The sequence below is a fragment of the Notamacropus eugenii genome, chromosome 2 (genome assembly GCF_028372415.1).
Source record: "Notamacropus eugenii isolate mMacEug1 chromosome 2, mMacEug1.pri_v2, whole genome shotgun sequence".
Lineage (NCBI taxonomy): Eukaryota > Metazoa > Chordata > Mammalia > Diprotodontia > Macropodidae > Notamacropus > Notamacropus eugenii.
Window position 1 is genome coordinate 102,039,612 of NC_092873.1, and position 20,396 is coordinate 102,060,007.

The window sequence follows — 20,396 nt, forward strand, 5'->3', positions numbered from 1 at the left end:
TCCCTATGGTTACACAGCTGCCAAGAAGAGAGCCAGGGTTTGAACCTAGGTCTTCCTGACACCATGGCCAGCACTCTATCCAGTGGCCGTGACCTGCCTTCAGTTTGGGTAACTTGGTCCTCATTGCTCCTTGGTGCTGATGCCTTTGAAGGGAAGAGGTCAAGGAATGTAGCTCTCCAATGTAATCTTACCAGGTCAAGCCTTACTAGGCTGGATGGTTAGAGAGGGGGAGATGCGGCGCCTCAGATGGGCAGAGAGTCATGTCTTTGAATGAGCCTAGACCTGAACTCCAAGGCTGTTAAAGCTACCTGGGACCTTAGATGATTCTCTATTCCCCAACTGTGTTCTCCAAGACCTAGGTCCCTCCCTTCTAAAATATTAAATATGAAAGGCAGCACCGAATAATTGATCAGTCTCAAAGCCAGAAACACTTGGGCTGAATTTGTGTCACTGATATATAGTGGGTGTGTGACCCTGGCCAAGTCACTTTATTTCTTAGTGCTCTGGGAAACTCTCTAAGATTAGAAGTTTGAGAGCTGGTCACAAGTTGCATTGCTAGAGGAAATTTCCTCATTGGGCAGTTCCCTTTTACTAATGAAATTTTAACCCAAATGATTAAATATGGTGTTATTCATGGATTGGAAACACTAAATATATGAGACAATCTTTTGCTATGAAACTAGTCTTAATTTCATTTTTTGGTCCCATACTTCCCCTCTTCCTCCTTTATTTCCACATATTAGAAACACTAAATACATGAGACAATTTTTTTGACTATGAAAAGACTTAATTTCATTTTTTGTCTCAAATTTCCCCCTTCCTCCTTTATTTCAGAGAATATTTTATCCTTCTAAAATCCTGGATTTTAGAATTTAGGTTTAAAAATAACATTTAGGGGTTCCTTGGGAATAGTGATGTATCCCGAACTCAACATTAGGCCAAAATCAATTTGGGCTAATGTTTATCGATCTCGTCCCACTTTCCCTTTTTCCCTTGATGAAATTTGAATTTAGAGAAATGAAATGATTTGCCTAAGGTCACACAGCAAATCAAGACTAGAACCTAAGTCTCCCAAATACCACTCAATCGCTCATTCCACTAAATCAACCTGCCTGAAATTGGTGTCTGGGTGCAAAGGTCTGTCTAGGGTTCCACCTAGCTCTCGTTCCTTCTTTTACTGGAAAATAGATAAAACATTGAGAGGCAGGATGGTAAAATGTATAAGAAATCAAGCCTCAATCTAGAAGACCTGGGTTCAAATCCAGCCCTTGACACATACTGGATGTGCCATTGACTAAGCCTTAACCTATCAAGCCACGGACTACTTTCCCAGAAAACAAATTGCAGAATGACTGCGTTGGTAGAGGGAATTTTCTTACTGGGATGTCTCCTAGACCGATGAAATAATGGTCCAGACCAAAAAGAAACTGCCTTATAGATTTAAAATTAGCTGTGATTTCATGGGCAGCTGCTGGCCTTCCACAGTAGCCCGTCACTACCCTTCCTGCCTTAGACGATTTCATGAGTTGCTCTGGCCAAAGGTAGCTAACCTTGTAGAGATGACCCTCCTCGAAGATAGATAGGTTAATCCTTAGGAGACAGCCCACACTTGATAGCTGGGCTCGCCTTCGAAACTTTTCAGCTGGGTAGGACCTATCAGAATCAGTGCTCTGCTGTCACTGCCCTCAGAAACCTAAGGTCACCTCCATGCACCGTGATAAGGAGTCAGGGCATGGCTTTACTAGAGATGTCATATATTACTGTAGATTGTCTATACACAGAGGGAATGTCCGTCCTACACCTCTAGATACTCTTGGTGAAAAGCTCCCCCTAAATCCTAAGGGTCGGATTTTGTCTTCAGCCTAGACTGAGAGCAAGCTCACCCAGGGAGGTGTTCATGTTACGTATTTCTATGACCCTTATAGATTCGGTTCATAGAATTTAGAGATTAGGGGTTGTCTAACCCAGGGATTCTTAACCCGGGGTCTGTGAACTCAGTGTGTGTGTATACACATTGTACTACAACGCAATTGCTTTCCTTTGTAGTTCTATGTATTTAAAAACAGTATACTGAGAAGGGGTCCTTAGGCTTCACTAGACTGCCACAAAGGTGCAGGACACAAAAAGAGGTTGAAGAACTCGTGTGGTTGGTCAACTCCATGCTAGTAAGAAGTAAAACTGACTTAAACCCCGGTCCTGTGATGCCAAATCCGGGGCTCTTTTCTACGCTTCATTTATCCTAGCCAAAATGTACTTCGGCGTTAAGGGGCCGAAAGGTGAGTTCATGTAAGTAGACAAGGTGCAACACGTATCGGGGCGCATGTGCACTTTCAAAATCCATCTCCAAGTGTGTGCACACAAACGCAGGAACACGCACTCAGGCCCTCCAGCTGGGCCGGTTTGTGTGCATGGGAGCGCTTAGCGGAGGAGCGCGCCTGGAGGAGCCCGCAGGGGCTGCTCCGCTCTCTCCCAGGGAAACTCTGGGCATCCATCAGTCTGTTAATTGCACTAATTAGAGATCGCGGAGGTGTTAATTGGAAAACCCTGGTATTGTGCCTGTTTGGGGAAGAAAACGTCAATAAAAATTAATTGATGAGTTAGCAGGGCGGGCGGCGCGGGTTTGCGGCGAGTCACAGGGTGTCGTGGCAAATGTTACCGCTCAGATTAAGCGATTGTTAATTAAAAACCCACGGTAATTAATACTCCCGCTGCCATATGGTCCCGCTAAAAGACACAAAAGGTTTCTCTGTGTCTCCTCCCGGGCCCCCACCCCCACCCCAGCACCCTCTCCTCCCGAAGCGCCTGGCGTGGTCCCGGCTCCTGCCCCCAACAAGCTCACGTCGTCTTCCTGACATTCCCGCCGCTGATTCTGACTGTGCAGAAACGGAGCTGGGACCGGTCCGAGCTAGGCCAGGTTTGAAGTTCGGCGCTCTGCTGTTCTTCATTGCGAGGCCAACCCTCCGCGCGGAAGTTGTAGCCCCGGGAACCTCCCGAGCCCGGGGAGCTGGAGAAGGTGACTCGAGCTCCAGCTAGCTTTCGCTAAGCTCTCTGGCTGGCTACTGCTGGTGGAGTCTCAGCGGCTTCTAGGTCTCAGAGCTGCAAGGGTTGTCAGCCCCTGCTCCCCCTGGGGTTGTCACACTTGGGATCGGGGGAGGGGATGGGGCGGGGCAAACCTCCTGCTCTCCCTTCCTCAGAGAAAAGATGCCAAGGGGATGGGAGCAGAGACCATAAAAGGCTAGGGACTGAACGATTTCTTAGGTTTAGGGACCCCCCTCTCCCCTCCCTATGAGAACTATCTACCAGCCCAGGTCAGCACCCTCGAAGAGGTTAAGTGAAGACGCAGGTCCCAGAGCCAGTGTGTCAGAGGTGAAACTTGCTCTTTCCAAGTCTAACAGGCTCTAAGAACCGCTGACTCTGTCCACCATACGTACCTTGCTATGTTCCTAATGAAAGCATTAGAAAACTGGAGTCCAGGAAACCGACTGAGTGCATTGCGTATATATTCAGTTGACTCCCAATCATTTGCTGAATGAAAGGATGAATGAAATATTATATATTTTAGTGTTTGTGTCACTGATCCACCAAGCTGCAAACTTCTTGAGGGCGAGACTGTTTTCACTAAACTTTGCCTTTCCTCCAGATCCTAAAATAGTGCTTTGCATAGAGTAGGCCCCTAATACATATTTGTTGATTGAATGAATAAATGTGGAAAAAAGAAGTGATTGGGGGAGGGAGCACATGTGTCAAATTGGCCCCCTGTGGCTGCCGCTCCTCGACCTGGGCTCTAGGGTTCGTTCTAGAACAGAACTCAGAATTTGGACCTGACTCCCCTCATCTAGTTCTCCCATGAGGAGATATTTTTATTTTTTTTGGAGAGGCTTCCTTTAACTTCACATTTTATTTCCCTTCCCCCTCCTTGCTCCTCTTTTTCACCTTCCTTTTCTCTGTTATTTTTCTCTCTTTCTTTCCTCTTTCTTTCCCTTTCCCCTGTCCATTCTCTCCTTTCTTCTTTCTATTCTCCTCTTCTAGTGACTGACTCTTGGGGCCTTGGGGCTGGGTCCAGACAAACAGTCTGCTCCCTGCCCATCCTAACCTCCCCGCCCTTTTTGCCGGCTGAACCCAGTTACATCTAAACCTGCTCCCTCACAGCTTACCCAACATACCAGCCCCATTGCAACACATGGAGGAGAAGAAGGCGGGGGTGTGGAGTCTGGTTGTGTGAGTGTAAGGGTGTGTGTTGGAGTACAGAATGTGGATGTGGGGGAGTGAGTGTGGGGGTATGTGGGTGGGAGTGAGTGACTGTGTGAGGAGGTGTTCGGGTGTGTGTCTGCTAGTGCAAGGGCTCCAGGAGGGAACTGAGAACTCCACACGGGAATTAATGTCATTCATACACCCTGCGGAAATGACTTTTCAAATGCATATAATCTCAAGCATGCAAATGAGAGGCTTGCTTCACCCTGTTTAATATGAATGATCGGCCCTTGAATAGCTATTATTACACGCCACATTGCAGCAATTATGTTGTTCACTGGTTGTCTTCTCTACCCCCCCCCAAAAAAAAGGGGGCAGAAAAGAAAGGGAGCGCTAGTCTTTCTTCTCTCTTCCTCTTTCCCTGTGGGCTTTCTCCAAACTTGCATTATCCAGCTGTTTGATTAGTGACTCAGTAGTGTTTGTGTGTGTGCACATGTGAAAATCCATACGTGTCTACAGGAGGGTGTCCTCTTTCTTCCTAGGAGGGCAGCTGTTGGATCCTCTTTCCACATCTCTTTGGAAGATTTTCCCCACTAGTCCCTGAACCCCACCATAGATTTGAGTGTCAGCATCAGCCAAGAAGATGGAGGCCTGTGAATTGTCCCTCTTCCTTTCCTTCTTCATCCAATCATATTTTCATCTGGCCTGGGCCCGAGTCTGAGAAGGAGTGGTTGGTGGCCAGAGGTGGGGGTCAGCTCTCATGGTGTGAGCTGAGCCTGTGGAGGAAGGCCACAGAAGTCCCATCAATCACACCTCAGCTGCTTGCCCTCAGGCTGACACCACCATTAAGGCTGGAGACCAGAGTGCTCAATCTCTTCCAAACCATCACCCCTACCAGGGCCAGGCCCCTGCCCCTGCTGCAGCCCCCAGTCACACAGCCTCAGCCCCCCTCCCCCTGGGGTGACAGGAGGTTGGTATGGGTTGTAGCACCATGTGAGCATGAACCCACAGGGAAATTCACAAACATAGAAGCAACAAGCACATGGATACACAGACACATACACACACAGCAAACACACACACACATGACACAGACATAAATCCTTATGCATGGATCTGATCATTTTCTCTTCATTAGCTCCCTGTAGCCAACCAAATAAAGCTCATACTCCTTGGCCTGGCTTTCCAGGCCTTCCACAATCTTGTGCCATCCTTCCTTATTCTTCCATTTTCTTCCTTCATCCAAACTAGATCATGTACCTTCCTTCTTTTGTGCCCCCAGTGTCTTTCCTTATATGGCTATATGTTTTGCCTTCTCCACCTGTTGAATCCTTAACCATTCTTTGAAACCCAATTCAAACCTCAAAAGCCTTCCCTGATCTCCCAGGTTGGTAATGACCTTTCCTAGTGATAAGTCAAACTTTGCAACTCCTAGTATACTTATGTGGGCCATTGAGGGGTCCTGGAGTCAGGAAGATTCATCTTTTTGAGTTCAAATCAGATCTCAGACACTTACTAGCTGTGTGACTCTGGGTAAGTCACTTAATCCTGTTTGCCTCAGTTTCTTTATATGTAAAATGACTGGAAAAGGAAATGGCAAATCCTTCCAGTATCTTTGCTAAGAAAACCCCAAATGGGCTCATGAGAAGTCAAATGACTGAAATAATTGAAACAACTGAACAAGTACATTTATAAATTATACAGTTATCTACATATGTGCAGGATCATTGGATTTATAGCTGGGTCAGACTTTAAAGATCATCTAGTCTAACCCTCTCCCTTTACAGATGAGTAAACTGAGGTGTAGGAAGAGTCCTCCTAATATTTCTTCTGAGTGCAGGGACAATCCAATCTAACCCTTAGAAAGCATTTATAAAGTACCTTCTATGGTCAATGTGCAAGGCTAGATTTTAGGGACACAAGAATGAAAATCAGCCTCTGCCCTCAAAGATGTATTGGCATTGTATTGGCAGGATGCAACGTGTAAACTGATTCATATACACAAATTTACTTGAGGTGGGAAAGAGAATAAATAATGGGGTCAAGAAATTCAATTAGGACGCGGCATACGAGCTGACTTTTGAATGAAGCCAGGGCTTCTAAGAAATGGAGGTGAAGAGAGAGTATATTCTAGGCATGGGGGAAAGACTGTGCAAAGAAAAGCATGAAGTATATAATCTATATCAAATTTAAGAAGAGGGGAGGGAGGGAAGGAGAGAGAAGAAATTTGGAAATCAAAATCTTATAAAAAATGAATGCTTAAAATTGTCTTTACATATAATTGGGAAAAATTAAATTATTTTAAAAATGAAATTAAAAAGAAAAGAAAGTTATGAAGGCAGGAGCTGGAATACTGAGTTTGGCCTCTAGCAAGTAGAACAGTTCAAGGTACCATAAACCAAAGACCTTAGACCTTGGAACCCATCTATTTCAACCTCCTCATTTAATCCTTACAGAAATTGAGAACCAGGAAAATTAAGCCAGCCTTGGATAGGGGGTAAGGAGGGAGGTCATATCTTATCTAATTTTTATATCTTACCCCCCACTGACAAGTACTTACGGCTATACTTTGTGCACAGTAGGGGCATAATACATGTTTGTGGAGTTGAAATGTAGTACCTAGAATCATATAGATTTAGAGATGGGGAGAATCTTAGGAATCCAGTCCAGACTCCCCTGTATGCAGATGAAAAGACTGAAGCTCAGGGAAGGGCAAATGACTTGCCCAAGATTACATATTAGTGAATTAGAGCCACAGAATTCAAACTCAGGGCTTTTGCTTCCAAATCCATCAGTCTTCATAGAATTTGACGGGAAGGTCTCCCCAGTCCTCTCACATCTCAGAAAGAGTCATCTACAAAGACATCAACCTTTCAAACCTAGCCAGTCTAGGTCAACCAAAGAAGGGCTGGGAATTTCTCCTTTTGGGGGAAAGCGTAAAATTCTGAGGCCATAGCTTTGGCAGAGGCTTAAGTTGTTGATGTGTCCTCTCAATAGTCAAGTCTTTTCCAACTATTCATTCCCTAATTTTCTATGAAGCCATCATGAAACAAGACTAGAAGAACAGCTCTCCATTCTGGGTATCCTAGATTCTAAATCAGAGACCCTGGGGAGAGAGATATCCATCCCTTTCCCCAAAAGAAAAATGGGATTGACTAGGACTGGGTGTGGGAATAGTTTTGAAGAGGTAGCGACCAGTTCTATGAACTGGTATAATTTGGAAGGGTAGTGGGTCACCTCTTCTCCTAGAGGTGTAGAGGCAGTCTGATAGGATGGAAAGAACCCTGAATTTTGGAGTTAAAGACCTAGATTAAAATTCCAGCTATGCTACTAACTAGTTGTATGACTAGTTATATGTATCATTAACCCCTCAGGGACCTCAGTTTCCTCACCTGTAGAATAGAATGGGGAGGGGCAAGAGAAGGAAGGCTCTGACTCTTTTTTATTAATTGTCCATCACTTAGCACAATGCCTGACACTTAGTAGGCACTTAATAAATGTTTATTGGATTGGATTGGTCAGTCTCTAAAGTCCATTTTAGGCCTTAATCCTATAATTTGGTTTCCAATCCCCCCTCTTGTTAATTTCCAGGGGTGGAGGGAGTCAAGTTAATTTCTTCCTATTACTCTCTCCTTCCTCTTTCCCTCCCCCCCACACTTTGAATTTCCTCCTGTGAATTTTTGAGGAGATTCAGTTGGGGACAGTGCAGGACAGGCCTGGAATACAGCTCTTCTAAACTCCTAAGGGCCTTATCCTAAGAACTGGAGCACGTAGAAGTGAATAGGTTTTCAACAAGGCGTAGGGGAGTAACGCCATGGCTCCTCTGCCTTCTCCTGCTCAGTCCTTCCAGTACTGGGGTCTCCACAAGCCCAGTAGAAGACTAGGGAACTTACCTAATACCAGCATCGTTCTGAAGATGACTCTTCTTTCATTCCTAACCCCCCCACACTTCTTTCTTGGCATGGGCTTGGGGGTTGGGGGAGCTTCAGGCCAAGAGGGAGGAGGCTACAAGCAAGGGGATGTCTGCCTGCAGAATTTGGGGGAGGGGGTAAGCCGGGGTGGGGGTGGTGCCTGAAAGCAGACTCTAGTTGAGGCATGTGGGTATTGGGGACAGAAAACTACCTTGGGATCTCGAGTCTCAGCCCCTCCTTTCTTCCCTACCCCCCTCCCCATCCCCGTCCCCATCCCCTTCTCCAGGTCCCGCTAGAGCGACATGATGGTGGAATCCGCCTCGGAGACAATCAGGTCGGCCCCGTCCGGTCAGAACGGAGTCAGCAGTCTCTCCAGCCAGAGCGATGGTGGCGGTGGTGGCGCTGGAGCCCCAGGAACTGTGACAGGAGCGGCAGCAGCAGCAGGAGGAGGAGGAGGAGCTGGGAGGGATGGAGGAGCCGGCGGGGAGAGCAACGGCGAGATGAGCCCTGTGGAGCTCTTGCACTTTCAGCAGCAACAGGTAGGAGCCGTCTCTGACTCCCCTTCCCCCAGCCCAGCTCTTTTCCCCCACCCCACCCCCTCATTCATACCCCCTCCCGTTTCTGCTCCATCCGTCTGTCTCCTCTGACTCCCCAGTCTGGGGGGAGGGGAAAGAAGGAGGAGAACTGGGCCTTACTCCCACCCCTGGCTTAATGAGGAGGGATCTTCTGCCCAGTGACAAACTGCCTTTCTTCCATCCCTCCAGCCTCATTTCCCCAATCCCGAAAAGGTCCAGTCTTCTAGCGCCCCTGCCAGGCATCCGCTACCGTTTAGTCTCCTAGGTGGTTGGGAACTGGCAGAGGAGATGGGGCCCAGGGGGATGGGTTCAGTCTAACTTCAAGGAGGCTCCCTTCTGGAGGAAACTCTAGGGGGTGGGGCTTGGATGCAGCCTGAATTGACTGGAGAGTTACTGTGCCCTCATCAGGGAACTAGGAGGACCAGAGTCTGTGCACTTTTAGCATGTGAGTGGATAGGTGGTTTAAGTACCAAATGGCTCATTCTCTGGGTATTCTGTGATTGAGGCTGGCTGGGTAGGGATCTGCCTACTTTGATCTTCCCAGCAAGGTATAGTGAAAAGAGATTTGGGTTCAAATCCCAGCTTTACCACTTCCTGTCTGTAATCTTGGATGAGACACTGCTCTCTAGGTCTCAGTTTTCTTGTCTGTAAAATTGGGGGAAAGGAGAAGGAATGTTTTGGCATCTAAGGTCCCTTCCAGCCCTGAATCTATGACTGCATGAACTATGATCTTAAATCTCTCTGGCCAGTATACCTCTTTTGTCCCCTCAGGATTTCAGGAGACCCAGGAATCCAAAGATGATGTGGTCCTTATAGTCTGGAAGAGGCCTGCAGTTGCAGTTCTAGGTTGCATGTTTGGGGTAGGGTAAGGGAAGGTAAAGGATTTAGAGTTAAGTGACCTTAGAGATCCAGTGTGTTCCCCTCCTGTGAGGGTGGGGCAGAAATGATGTTTAGACCTTTCATTTCATCCATCTAAGGACCTCTTAAATCGAGAAAATTCTCTCTACCAATAAAGATGGGCCCCTGTCCTACAGTTTATTGTCTCAGAGAGTTGTCTAGAAAACTCAGGGATTAAGTGACTCCTCCAGCCAGTATCTGTCAGTAAGTCAGTGAGTAAGCACCTACTACGCACCACTGTGCTAATCCCTGGGGATATAAAAAGCAAGGGAGAAGATAACTCCCTACCCTCAAGGAGCTCATGGTCTAATGGGAGATACAACATGCAAACAACGATGTACAAACAAGTTCTCTACAGGATAAGTAGGAAATAAGCACGAGAGAGAAAGCAACTGGAATTAAGAGAGGTGGGGAAAGACTTCCTATGGGACCTGTACTTGAAATTAGGTCTTTCTAAGGACGGTTCTCTGTCCACTGTGCCACAATACTTCTTGAGTACCTGGTTTATTGATAGATCCAATTCATGGGGATCCTCTGGGGGCCCCTCTGTGTTTGAAAACCACCCCCACTTTCATATTCTCTTCCCCCTTCCAATTATACTTACTCCTCCTTCCCTATACACACACCCTATTTCCTGTAAATAATTAAGATCAGAGCTATGTCTACAAGACAGTTAAGATCCACTGACACTGCCCAGTGAGCTCAGCTGTATGTATAATGACGAGGCAGGGGCCCCATGTCTCATGGGTTGGGGAAAAGAGGGAGAATCATGCTTTACTTGTTTGGGGAAAACCGGCTGGGCCAGCCTTCAGTCTGGGATTCTCCTTCATTTATTTGTTTTTGCTTCTCACATCTGAAGTTGCCCCTGTTAGCCCTGATGGCTTCAAGGTGAATGTGGAAATACAAAGATGTGAAAAGGGAGGCACACCCCTGCCTTTCAAAGCCCCAGCTGAGGCCCCAGCCTGTCCCCTCCCCATTCACTCCACTGCCACCACCACCCACACCCCCAGCCCACCCCAATCCAGGACACCAATCCTGCCCATTCTGGATCACATTGCATTGATCCTGAAGGACCCTGAGAGAAAACAGTAGACTCCTAGAATCTTCAAATTTGAGTTGAAAGAGATTATGAAAGTGATTTAATCTCCCAGTACCCTCTCAATTTACAGATAAGAAAACTGAGACCAAGAAAGAGAAAGTAAATTGCCTAAAGTCACTCAGCTAATTTTAGCTACAAGAATAAGCATTGGAACTACCTCTCCTGACTCTCAGATCTTGTTCTGACCAGGGATGGACCTTGGGACATAAAGTATTAGATACAGAAAGTCAGAACCAGGAAGACATCTTCCTAGGATCTTAGATCTAGAACTGGGAGGTCATTAAAGGCCATCTAATCCAACCCCCTCATTTTACAGATGAGGAAACTGTGGTGCAATGATTTACCCAATGTTACCCAGTAAGAATCAGAGGTGGGATTTGAACTCAAGATCTCTGATTTAAGAACCCTTATTACTGTACCATGATGCGTCCTCTCTTAGATTATCAAATATTAGAACATAGAACATGGAGTATCAGCTGGATGGAATCCTAAAACCATCAGATTATAGGCTTTGATCTGGAAAGAACCTTGTAGGCTGTCTAGTTTTCTTCATTTTACAGATGAGGAAACTGAGGCACATGGAGGTTATTGACTAGTCCATGGTCATACAGGTAGTTGGTTGGTTGTTGTCCTTCGTTCTTGAAGAGGATCAAAATGACATCACCATGCTAGAGTTAAGTTTCAGTGTGTCTGACTGACTGATCAGATCAGTATGAGCTGGGAATGTTCTACCATAGGTCGTATATGAACATTTGGGATGGAGTCTCTAAATTTACACATCTTGAGGTACTTTTGAGAAACAGGTAGTAACCATCTTAGAATGTAGAATGTTAAACACAGGACATGGGATTACCTTTGCAGGAAAAGACCTTAGAACATGGAATACTAGAACACAGAACACCGGCTCTCAGAATTTACAGTTATAACAAAGAATATAGAGGGTGTGGGGAGGTCAGTAGATAACTAAGGCTTCTTCCAATATCTAGATTCTAGGTCAGCCTTTCCCGCTTCCCCCATTTTTCAGAGAAGGAAACAGGCACAGAATGGTGAAGTAATCCATTGGAGTGGATGTCAAATGAACCTACAACTTCTCCATAAGAAATTGTTGCCTTTCCTAAAACCATTTGATGCTGGAAGGGTTTGAGGACTGAAAAAATAATTTTCTTTTCCCTACTGCTTAGAACAGAACAAGAAATGTTTCCAAGCCCTGCCCCCCTGTCGTTTGGCTAGTGCCTTGGATCGTCCCTAGCAATTCTCAAAAATCCCAGCAAGAGAAGGTCTCCAAGAGGCACAGTGGAAACCCTAGAATCAGAGTCTCCTTTCTCCTGGGGAGCGGGAAGCAGAAACTCAACTGGTTTTCCCCCTAATGAAAGTGCATATGTTCCCTACCCCACCCCTAGATAGATAAACTTTATATCAAAACAAAACAAAAAACAAAACACTCCTACTCCAAAAAAGTCCCCCAATCCGCACCCATTTTTACATGACTATATACCCCTTCCGGGAAGGGTTCCTGCACCATGCTCTTTCTTCCCCTCACTCCAAGTGTGAACTGTGCCAGGAATATTGAATGCAAGGGGAAATTATCACCTAGGGCAAAGTCTTATTTTAAAACATTTATTTAGTATTTGAAAAAGTATCTCTTGCTTTGAGGAGCACTCATAAAGAGTGGACACAATTATCTAGATAATTTAAGTCTGTCTTTTCAAAATCCCCCACAACTGTAGTCATGGAGGGCCTGAATCACTTGGCCTAGCCATATTTAAAGAGGCAGTCTGGGATGGTGGAAAGAGCCCTGGCGGCTGCCCAGTCAGATAAACTGGGTCCAGGTGACATTCCTGCCTTCTCTTAGCTATGTCATCTTGGGTGGATGACTTTCCATCTCTGAGCCTCAGTTTCCTGACTTTTAAAATCAGACAACCTACCACATGAAGCTGGTGTGTGTGTGTGTGTGTGTGTGTGTGTGTGTATGCGTGTATGTGCGTGCGTGTGTGTCTGTGAGATGAGATGTTATATGTAAAATGGTGTTTTAGGGTAAAGCAATACAAGAAGGAAATGGTAAGTAACTCTAGTATCTGCCAAAAAATGACCCCAAATGGGGTCACCAAGAGCAGGACAGGACTGAAAGGACAAGAATCAAGAATTATGAGGTGTGTTTAAGGTTTAGTGCTGGAAGGGACTTTATGGAACATAGAGTTCAAGCACTTCACTTGATAGCCTGGGATATTGAGGCTCAGAGAGGAGAAAAGCCTTAAACGAGGTCAGCAGTAGGGTTCAAACCTGAACCCAGTTCTTTTGACTGAGACCAGTGTTCTTACCTCTACACCACATGGTGCCTCATTTTCTAGTGAAGTTTTCAGTTTTCCACTTTGAGACAGCTATGTATACACAGCCCATGTTTATGTGTTCTGTTTATTCCTGTTTTTGTTTTTCTTTGGATTTTTACATGGCCCAATGCCCTAGGCAATCCTTCTGTTTCCCAAATGTGATGCATAGGGTGGGGCCCCAGCTAACCACAGCCCAGTGGAGGGGAGGGTGGGAGGGGGAGGAGCAGCAGGGAAGGGAGTGGAATGGGGGTAGGGAAAGAAGGAGAAGGTTGGAATATAGATTCCATCACTCCTTCCCTTACTGCTTTTTATTAGGGCTACTTGGGGAAACTTAGGTCCTGAACTCTCTGGGACCCTTCAACTCATTGCCATGGGAATTGGTCAAGCAGAGGGGAGTGTGGGAAAGAAACCCTGGTAGCTGCCCCAGGGACAGGGCCCCTTCTTCCTTCTTCCACTCCTTTATCCCTCCTCCACTACCCCTTCCCATGCTCCAACATCTATGAGGAAGTCCTTGGAGGCCTCTGTATTAGGCCTTTCCTTAAATAAATAAATACATTATGTCTCTATAGAGTCGAAGCTTTCACATACATGATCTCCTTTTTTCCTTTCAGATAGGCATTATTATTTCCATTTTATAGATGAAGAAACTGAGGCCTGGAGAGGTTAAGGACTTACCCATAGGCCTACTGCTAATTAATCTCAAAGTTAAGACTTACATTCAGACAGCCTCCAGACTCATAATCCAATACTCCTTGAACTGCATCTCTGAGTCTGCATCTCCATTAGGAAAAAGGAAGAGGAAAACACAGTATAAAACACTTAGTAGGTGTTCATTAACTATCTATGGAAGGAAAGAAGCAAGAAAGTTTAGCCTCCATTCCCCCAACACTCCCCCTCATGTCCAAATGATAGGAATAGACTCTTAATTAAAAGTTTATTACATAAGTGTGAGTAGACCTTCTTCTAGTCTATATCTTTTCCCTTATTTTTATTGATTCATTTTCTTACATTATAATAATTTTTTATATACTCCTCCCCAAACACGCATGCATGGGTACACATACATTGAGCCCTTCATTGTAACAATGACGTTGAGCAAAATCAATGGAGAGAGCAGTCACATTTGACAGCATATGCAGGGTTCCACCTCCATAGTCCCCCTACCTCTCTACTGAGAGGCAAAATATGTGTTTAATTCTCCTTTTCTGGAACCAAGATCCTTCACTGCGATTAATCTGAGTTCAGTTACCTTTTAGTACTTTTTATTTATATTACCATAGTCATTGTGTGTATTGTTCTCTGGGTTCTGCTTCCAATCCCTGAATTCTCTGATTTACTCTTATTTATAGCTTGTTTATAGAGCAATGATTTTCCAGAACATTTGTATATCATAATTTTTTCAAAATTCTACCAATAGATTATCACCCATTTTGTTTGCAGATTTTTTTTTTAACATCACAGGGTACTGCTATGAGCATTGTATATTGTATGGGACCTTTCTTTTTGTCATTAATCTTTTAGGCATATATGACATGATAGATCAGTGGGTCAAAGAAAATAAACAGATTAGTGATTTTTCTCCCATAATACCAAATCATAGTTCCATCAAGAGTGTATTAGTGTAAACTCCTTCAACATTATTCCAATTGTTTTCTTTTTTAATAATTTTTGCCAACTGGACAGGTGTGATTGCCCTTCTCTCCATGTTCTTGTTCCTCTCTGTTTGATTTCACAATTCCTTATTACCTCTTAAAGTCTTCCTGTTCTTCCCCTTCTTTCTCTCTCATTCCAATTTCTTATTGGAAAGTTTACTGGATTAACAATTCAAATCAACAAAGATTTGCTTATGTCTACGTACTGTGGGGAGATGCAAAGATGAAAAGGACATCATCCCTGCCTTCAGGAAATTTATAATCTAATGAAGGAATTCCAACATATACTCAATAAGTTTCAAGATCAAATATGATAAGGGCAAAGGAAGGATCCAGATAAAGAGCTCTAGGAAAATTTAATGAGGGAGATATTGGTTTTAAGAGGGCAGAAAAGGAAGGGAGATCAGAGTCAGCTTTATGAAGGAGTTGCCTTGAAGGAAAGAGCAGAGAGGAGGAGTAGGAGGCATCCAGCCATGGAGACTTTGCCCATGTGGCAAAGGACCAGATCTGAAATTGGCCAACTTTCCTACCTGGCTCCAGTGGAGGGTATCCAAAATGGAACTCATGATTTCTTCCCCCATCCACTCTCCACCTTCTCATTCTGTACTTCCCAGTTTCTCTTGAGGGTACCATCCTACCAGCCACCCAAGTTCCCAACCTTGGCAACACCATTTAACTCCTTACCTTCCCTTGGCCCACACATAGTCCTCTCTACTTGCACAAGATCTCTTGCTTCTGTCCCTTGCTCTTTACTCATACAACCTACTCTTCTGATTTCAGCTCTCATCAGGTCTCCTCTGGACTACTGCAATGGCCTCCTAATTGAGCTCCCTCCTTCAAAACTTTCTCCTCTCTGATCTATCCTTCAATCAGCTGTCAAAGTGATTTTTCTAAAGCACAAATCGGGACCACATCACTCCCCTTACTCAACAAATTCTAGGGGCTCCTTATTATCCAGGGACTTTAGGATCAAATATAAGTTCCTCTGTTTAGTGCTGAAAGCCCTTCACAACTTGACCCTCTTCCCATCTATGTGATACATTACTCCTCTTCTTGAACACGGTGATACTGCGATCAAACTGATTTTGTTCCTGTCCCTCCCATGGGGCACTGTCCTCTCACCTTGGCACTGGCTGCTCCCCAGACCTAGAATACTCCCCTCCTCACTTCTGCCTTTTAGAATCCTTTATCTCAAAATTCTGCTTAAGTGACACCTGTAACATGAAGCCCTTCCCCCAAGGAACTAGTGTCCTCTCCCCTTTCCCAAGGTATTAATTACCTTGTGGTTTTTTTTTAATGTATTTTCATATTCTTATTTATGTGCATGTTTTCTCCCCTTCAGAATGTGAGTCAAAGTATGGATTGGATGGAAAAAGAAAAGAGACTGGACTCAGGGAAACTAGTTAAGAGGCTATTACAATAATCTAGACAAGAGGTCCTGAATGGTGGGATGTAGAGAGGAGGGGACAGATACAGGAGATACAATGGAGGTAGACTCGACCAGGCTTGTTAACTGTTTGGATCGAGAGAAAGAAAGAAGGGGAAGAGTCAAAAAGGATGCTGAGGCATCCAGCCTGGGAGGCTGGGAAGAGGGTGGTACTCTAAACAGAAACAGATTTACTAGGGGAAGATGCTGTGGCCATCTTGGACATATGAAGTTTGTAGGTGCCAGAGAGACATCCTACCTAGAGGAGAGATCCAGTAGGCAGCTGGAAATGTAGAAATGGAGCTCAGGAGAGTGGCTGCCACAGGAGAGGTCTAAAGCCTGGATGGTTCAGGATGGGGAGGGAGGGAGGGAAAGAGAGAGGACTTGCAGTATCATGAATTGACAGAAGGAAAGAGATAAATAGGGAGAGTCAGAAATCAGGCTGGTGAATAGTTTAGGCCGAAGCAAACAGTGCTAGAGAGGGAGCCTGCTTCACCTTGGAGCATGATGGGAGCCCCTGTTTCCATGCAGTTGGTAAGCTTATTCAAATAGAGTAAGGCAGTAGAGGGGGATAAGCCTGAAAAGGCCACACCAGGAAGTGGAAGGGAAAAGAATGAAGTTGCGGCTGCAGGGAAGAGGTCTGGGGTATTCCATCTAACCACTTCTTTCCACAACCTCTTTCTCCTTCTGTCTCTGGGAACAACTGATAAGCCTCCCCCAACCCTCGATCCTGCCTGTTGGCCCCAGTAAAGGGGGAGAGGAGGGTGTCAGTATTTTTTCCACCTCTTCCAGTTCCATCTTCTCACTGAAAATCTCCCTTTTCCCTCATTAAGCAAGTGTTAATGGGCTCAGAGGAGCAGATAGAGCCATAGTTCCAGTTGTTGGCTCTGGAAAGGACTTAGGAAAGCAGACAGCTGAGATAACATGTGCTCAATCAATCAATCCACAATTCTTTATTAATTCATTACCACATACTATGCACTGGTCTAGGTTCTGGGGGTACACATACAAAAGCCAGATCTTGTCTTCAGGGAGCTTAAATTCTCCTGGGGCATATCACTTGTTCACAGAATAGGAAATAGAGGGAATATGCAAATTAAATTTCATACAGTGATAGAGACTGGGCGACCAATAGCTGAAGGAAAAACCTCTGGAAAAAGGTGGCCCTTGAAATGCAGACTTAAAGAAACTACCAGTTTGAAAAGGCAGAGATGAAGAGGGAGATATACAGAGCAAGGGTTCTTAGGTTTTTTGTGTCATGGCCCCTTTGGCAACCTGGTGAAGCCTATGGGCTGGTTTGCTTGCTGGGCCTTAGATTTAAAAAACAGGGTGTCTCCTAATACCTTGACATTTTCCCTCTTTGACCCTTCTGGTCAATAAAGGAGAGGCAGGGATAAGTCAAGATGCTATAAGAGGCCAGGAGGATCAGGATGAGCATTTTTATCCCAGGAGGTCAGTTTTTTGAGGGAACCTGTAGGGGAAGTATATCCCATGTATCATTGCTAGCCATTGTTTGCTTGCAAGCAGAAAAGACCCCCACCTTGGTCAAGAATGTAGAGGAAGAAAATGCCAACACACACTTAAATCAGACCCTTGGTGGTTGGGCACAGAGCAGGGAGGGGTCCAGTTAGGTGGTGCATTCAGGAGGATCTGAGTTCAAATGTGACCACAGATACTTAGTAGCTGTGTGACTGTGGGCAAGTCACTCCTGATTGCCAGGAAGGAAAGAAGGAGGAAAGGATGGAAGGAGGGAGGGAAGAAAGGAAGGAAGGAAGGAAGGAAAGAAGGAAGGGGAAGGGAAGGGAAAGGAAGGAAAGAAAGAAAAGAAAAGGAAGGCAGGGAGAAAGTTTGTGAAATGCTTTTAAAAAAAAGGATCTGCCATTCAACAAAATCCATCAGAACTGGGACAAGACATTTGTCAAGGCCTGGTGCAAGGCTTGAAGATGGTACAAGGGTGTGTATATGCCCTTCTCTCCTACTGTCCACAGGAGATCTACATTGTTAATATTTTACAGCATAAAGACCTGGGTGACATCAAAGGCAGGAGGGACATTCTAGTCTTTAAAAGTGTACTTTTATAAAAAAATATTCAAAATGAATCCACCCCCCTGTCCTTGCATTTTGTGCCCTTGATCGCTGCCTACCCAACTACTACTTCTGGTTCTATCTCAACCCTTTCCCCCTAGGCTGCTATGGCTGTTTACCTTACCCTGATTGTACCTGTATTAACATGCTGGCTGTACTGCTATGTATTCTAAGGAGAGCAGGGGATCCCACCAGGGAGTTGCTTTAGGCTCTTTACTCACTGAAGATAACCTTGGTAGGGAGAGCCACTTTAGTCCTGCAAGGCAATCCTCCCCGCCTCCTCTCCCCCACTTCTTTACCAGGTTCCGAGCGACCTAGAACATAGTGAGAGGAAGGACTCAGGTTGTTTGGTGGCCGGGGCTGGAGTTATACACTAATAATGACTAAAATGTATATAGTTTTTTAAAGGTTTGCAAAGAGATTTACATATGTCATCTCTTTTGATCCGCACCACAACCCTGTGAGATCGGGGCTATAACGAGCCCCGTTTTTCAGATAAAGAAACTGAGGCTAAAGAATGAGAAGTGACTTGCCCAAGGTAACACAGTGTCCCAGGCAGAATTCAAACCCGTGCCTGGATGAAGCCAAATCAGCCCCCTACCCACTGATAGCTCACTATTAGTCTGTCTAGTCCAACCCCCCTGCTTGTACCTAGGGGCCACTTTGGCCTGGGGTGGGGGTGGGGCAAGGGCCTGCCTGGCCTATAGCCCCCTCCCCAAGTGCCCCATTCTCCAGAAGGCCCCGGATCATCCTCCGCCCAGATGGCACAGCCTTTGTTCTGCACCTCCCCTCCTGACCCCCTTTCCCAGCCACATGGGGTATTTTGATAATTCTGTCGGTGCCTGCACCGAACTGTAGGCACCATGGGGGCAGGGGCCCTATCTTGGCCCACGCCGGGGCACTTCAGGTCCCCAGCGTCCTGATGGGGTGAGGGGCAGAGCCAGCTCGGGCAGGCTGGGGGAGGGGGAGGGGCCCGGGAGATGGGGGGAGGGGCTGGGGAGGGCGGGAGCCCGGGGAGGGGGCGGAGCCTGCGCGGGGGGAGGGGGCGGGCCGAGCCGGCTGGCGGCCGGGCTGAAAAGCGTCCCGGGCCCCTCTAGCGTGCACTCCCATTGTCCCCGGGGTCACTCGGGGTGAAAGGTCAGGCGGGGTCATGGGAGGGTTGCCTAGCGTCCGGGAACTCCCACCGAAGTTGCCGTGGCAACAGGGGCCGGCTCCTGCGCGTTCACATCCTGTGACGAGATTCAAAGGGGCCGGGGGTCCCTGCACAGCAATGCGCTTTTAGCTCTGCCCGCCTCGGAGCTGGGGGCGGGGGGGCGAGAGGACCTTCCGACACTTTGTGGTTGGCCCCTCTCCGGGGCCCACGTGGCCAGGGGGGCGTTAGACATTCCTGCCCCTCCTTTAAAGCCTCCCCCCATCTGTAAATCCGGAGACAGGTTAGGCTCACTTAGCCTCCCTGGGCCTCAGTTTCTCCATCTGTAAAGTGGAAGGAGGAGGGGTGGCTTGGCCCCAGGAGTCTCTGAGGCTTTGGTTTCCTCATGTAAAATAGCGAGGTTGGACCCAGAGGTCCCTAGCAGCTCTGAATCCGGGGGGTTCCCCTGTCTTAGTGGGTGACCTCACATGAAGCTCAGTTGTGTCCCTCTGACAGAGTCAGAGTCTTAAGAGTAGGAGGAGACCCCAAAGGGCTAATATCATGCCAGATCTTAGCGCTCCCCCTCCCCCACAGCGATGGGGGAGGGGAGCTGCCCAGCACCTGGTCTACATGTCCTCTAATCAGTATTTGTGGAATTAAGTTGACAGACCTCAGCCGCACAGGCTGACCCCCAAAGCCCCGTTTCCCCATTCCTTTTAGGCACTCTTCAAAGGTTCTTTCTTCTCATCCTTCTCTGAACAGAGTGCTACCAGATCGTCCCTTTCCTCCTCTCTGTCCTGACATCCCATGCCAGTGGCCCCCATGGTCACTTCCTCTGTCTCCATCCTACACCCTCCATTCCTCTCTGTTCTCCCCGACCACTACAGCCTTGGAGAACTGAAGCATGCTCTGAAGGGCTGGAGAGGTCTCCCTTGATTCCATGGGACAGAGGAGCCTTGGGGGGGCCTAGTCTACTTTGTCCATTACCCCCTTTTCTCCTCAAATTTCAGCCCATCCTCAACAAAGCCTGGGAGGTGCCTGGGGGTTAAAGTGGGAAGGAGGTTTGGAAAGTAGAGTTCATGGAGAAGTTGAACCCAAATGGAA

General features: G+C 46.4%; 1 protein-coding gene across 6 annotated transcripts in view; it reads left to right on the forward strand.

Moving 5' to 3' along the window:
* Positions 1-20,396, forward strand: part of FOXP4 (forkhead box P4) — a 95,064-nt gene that overhangs the window by 16,812 nt on the left and 57,856 nt on the right. For all 6 annotated transcript variants that reach the window (XM_072642051.1, XM_072642052.1, XM_072642053.1 and 3 more), the window contains one exon: positions 8,389-8,641. In XM_072642051.1, the coding sequence (XP_072498152.1) occupies positions 8,405-8,641 (237 nt within the window). In that variant the 5' untranslated portion in view covers positions 8,389-8,404. The remainder of the gene's footprint in view (positions 1-8,388; positions 8,642-20,396) is intronic.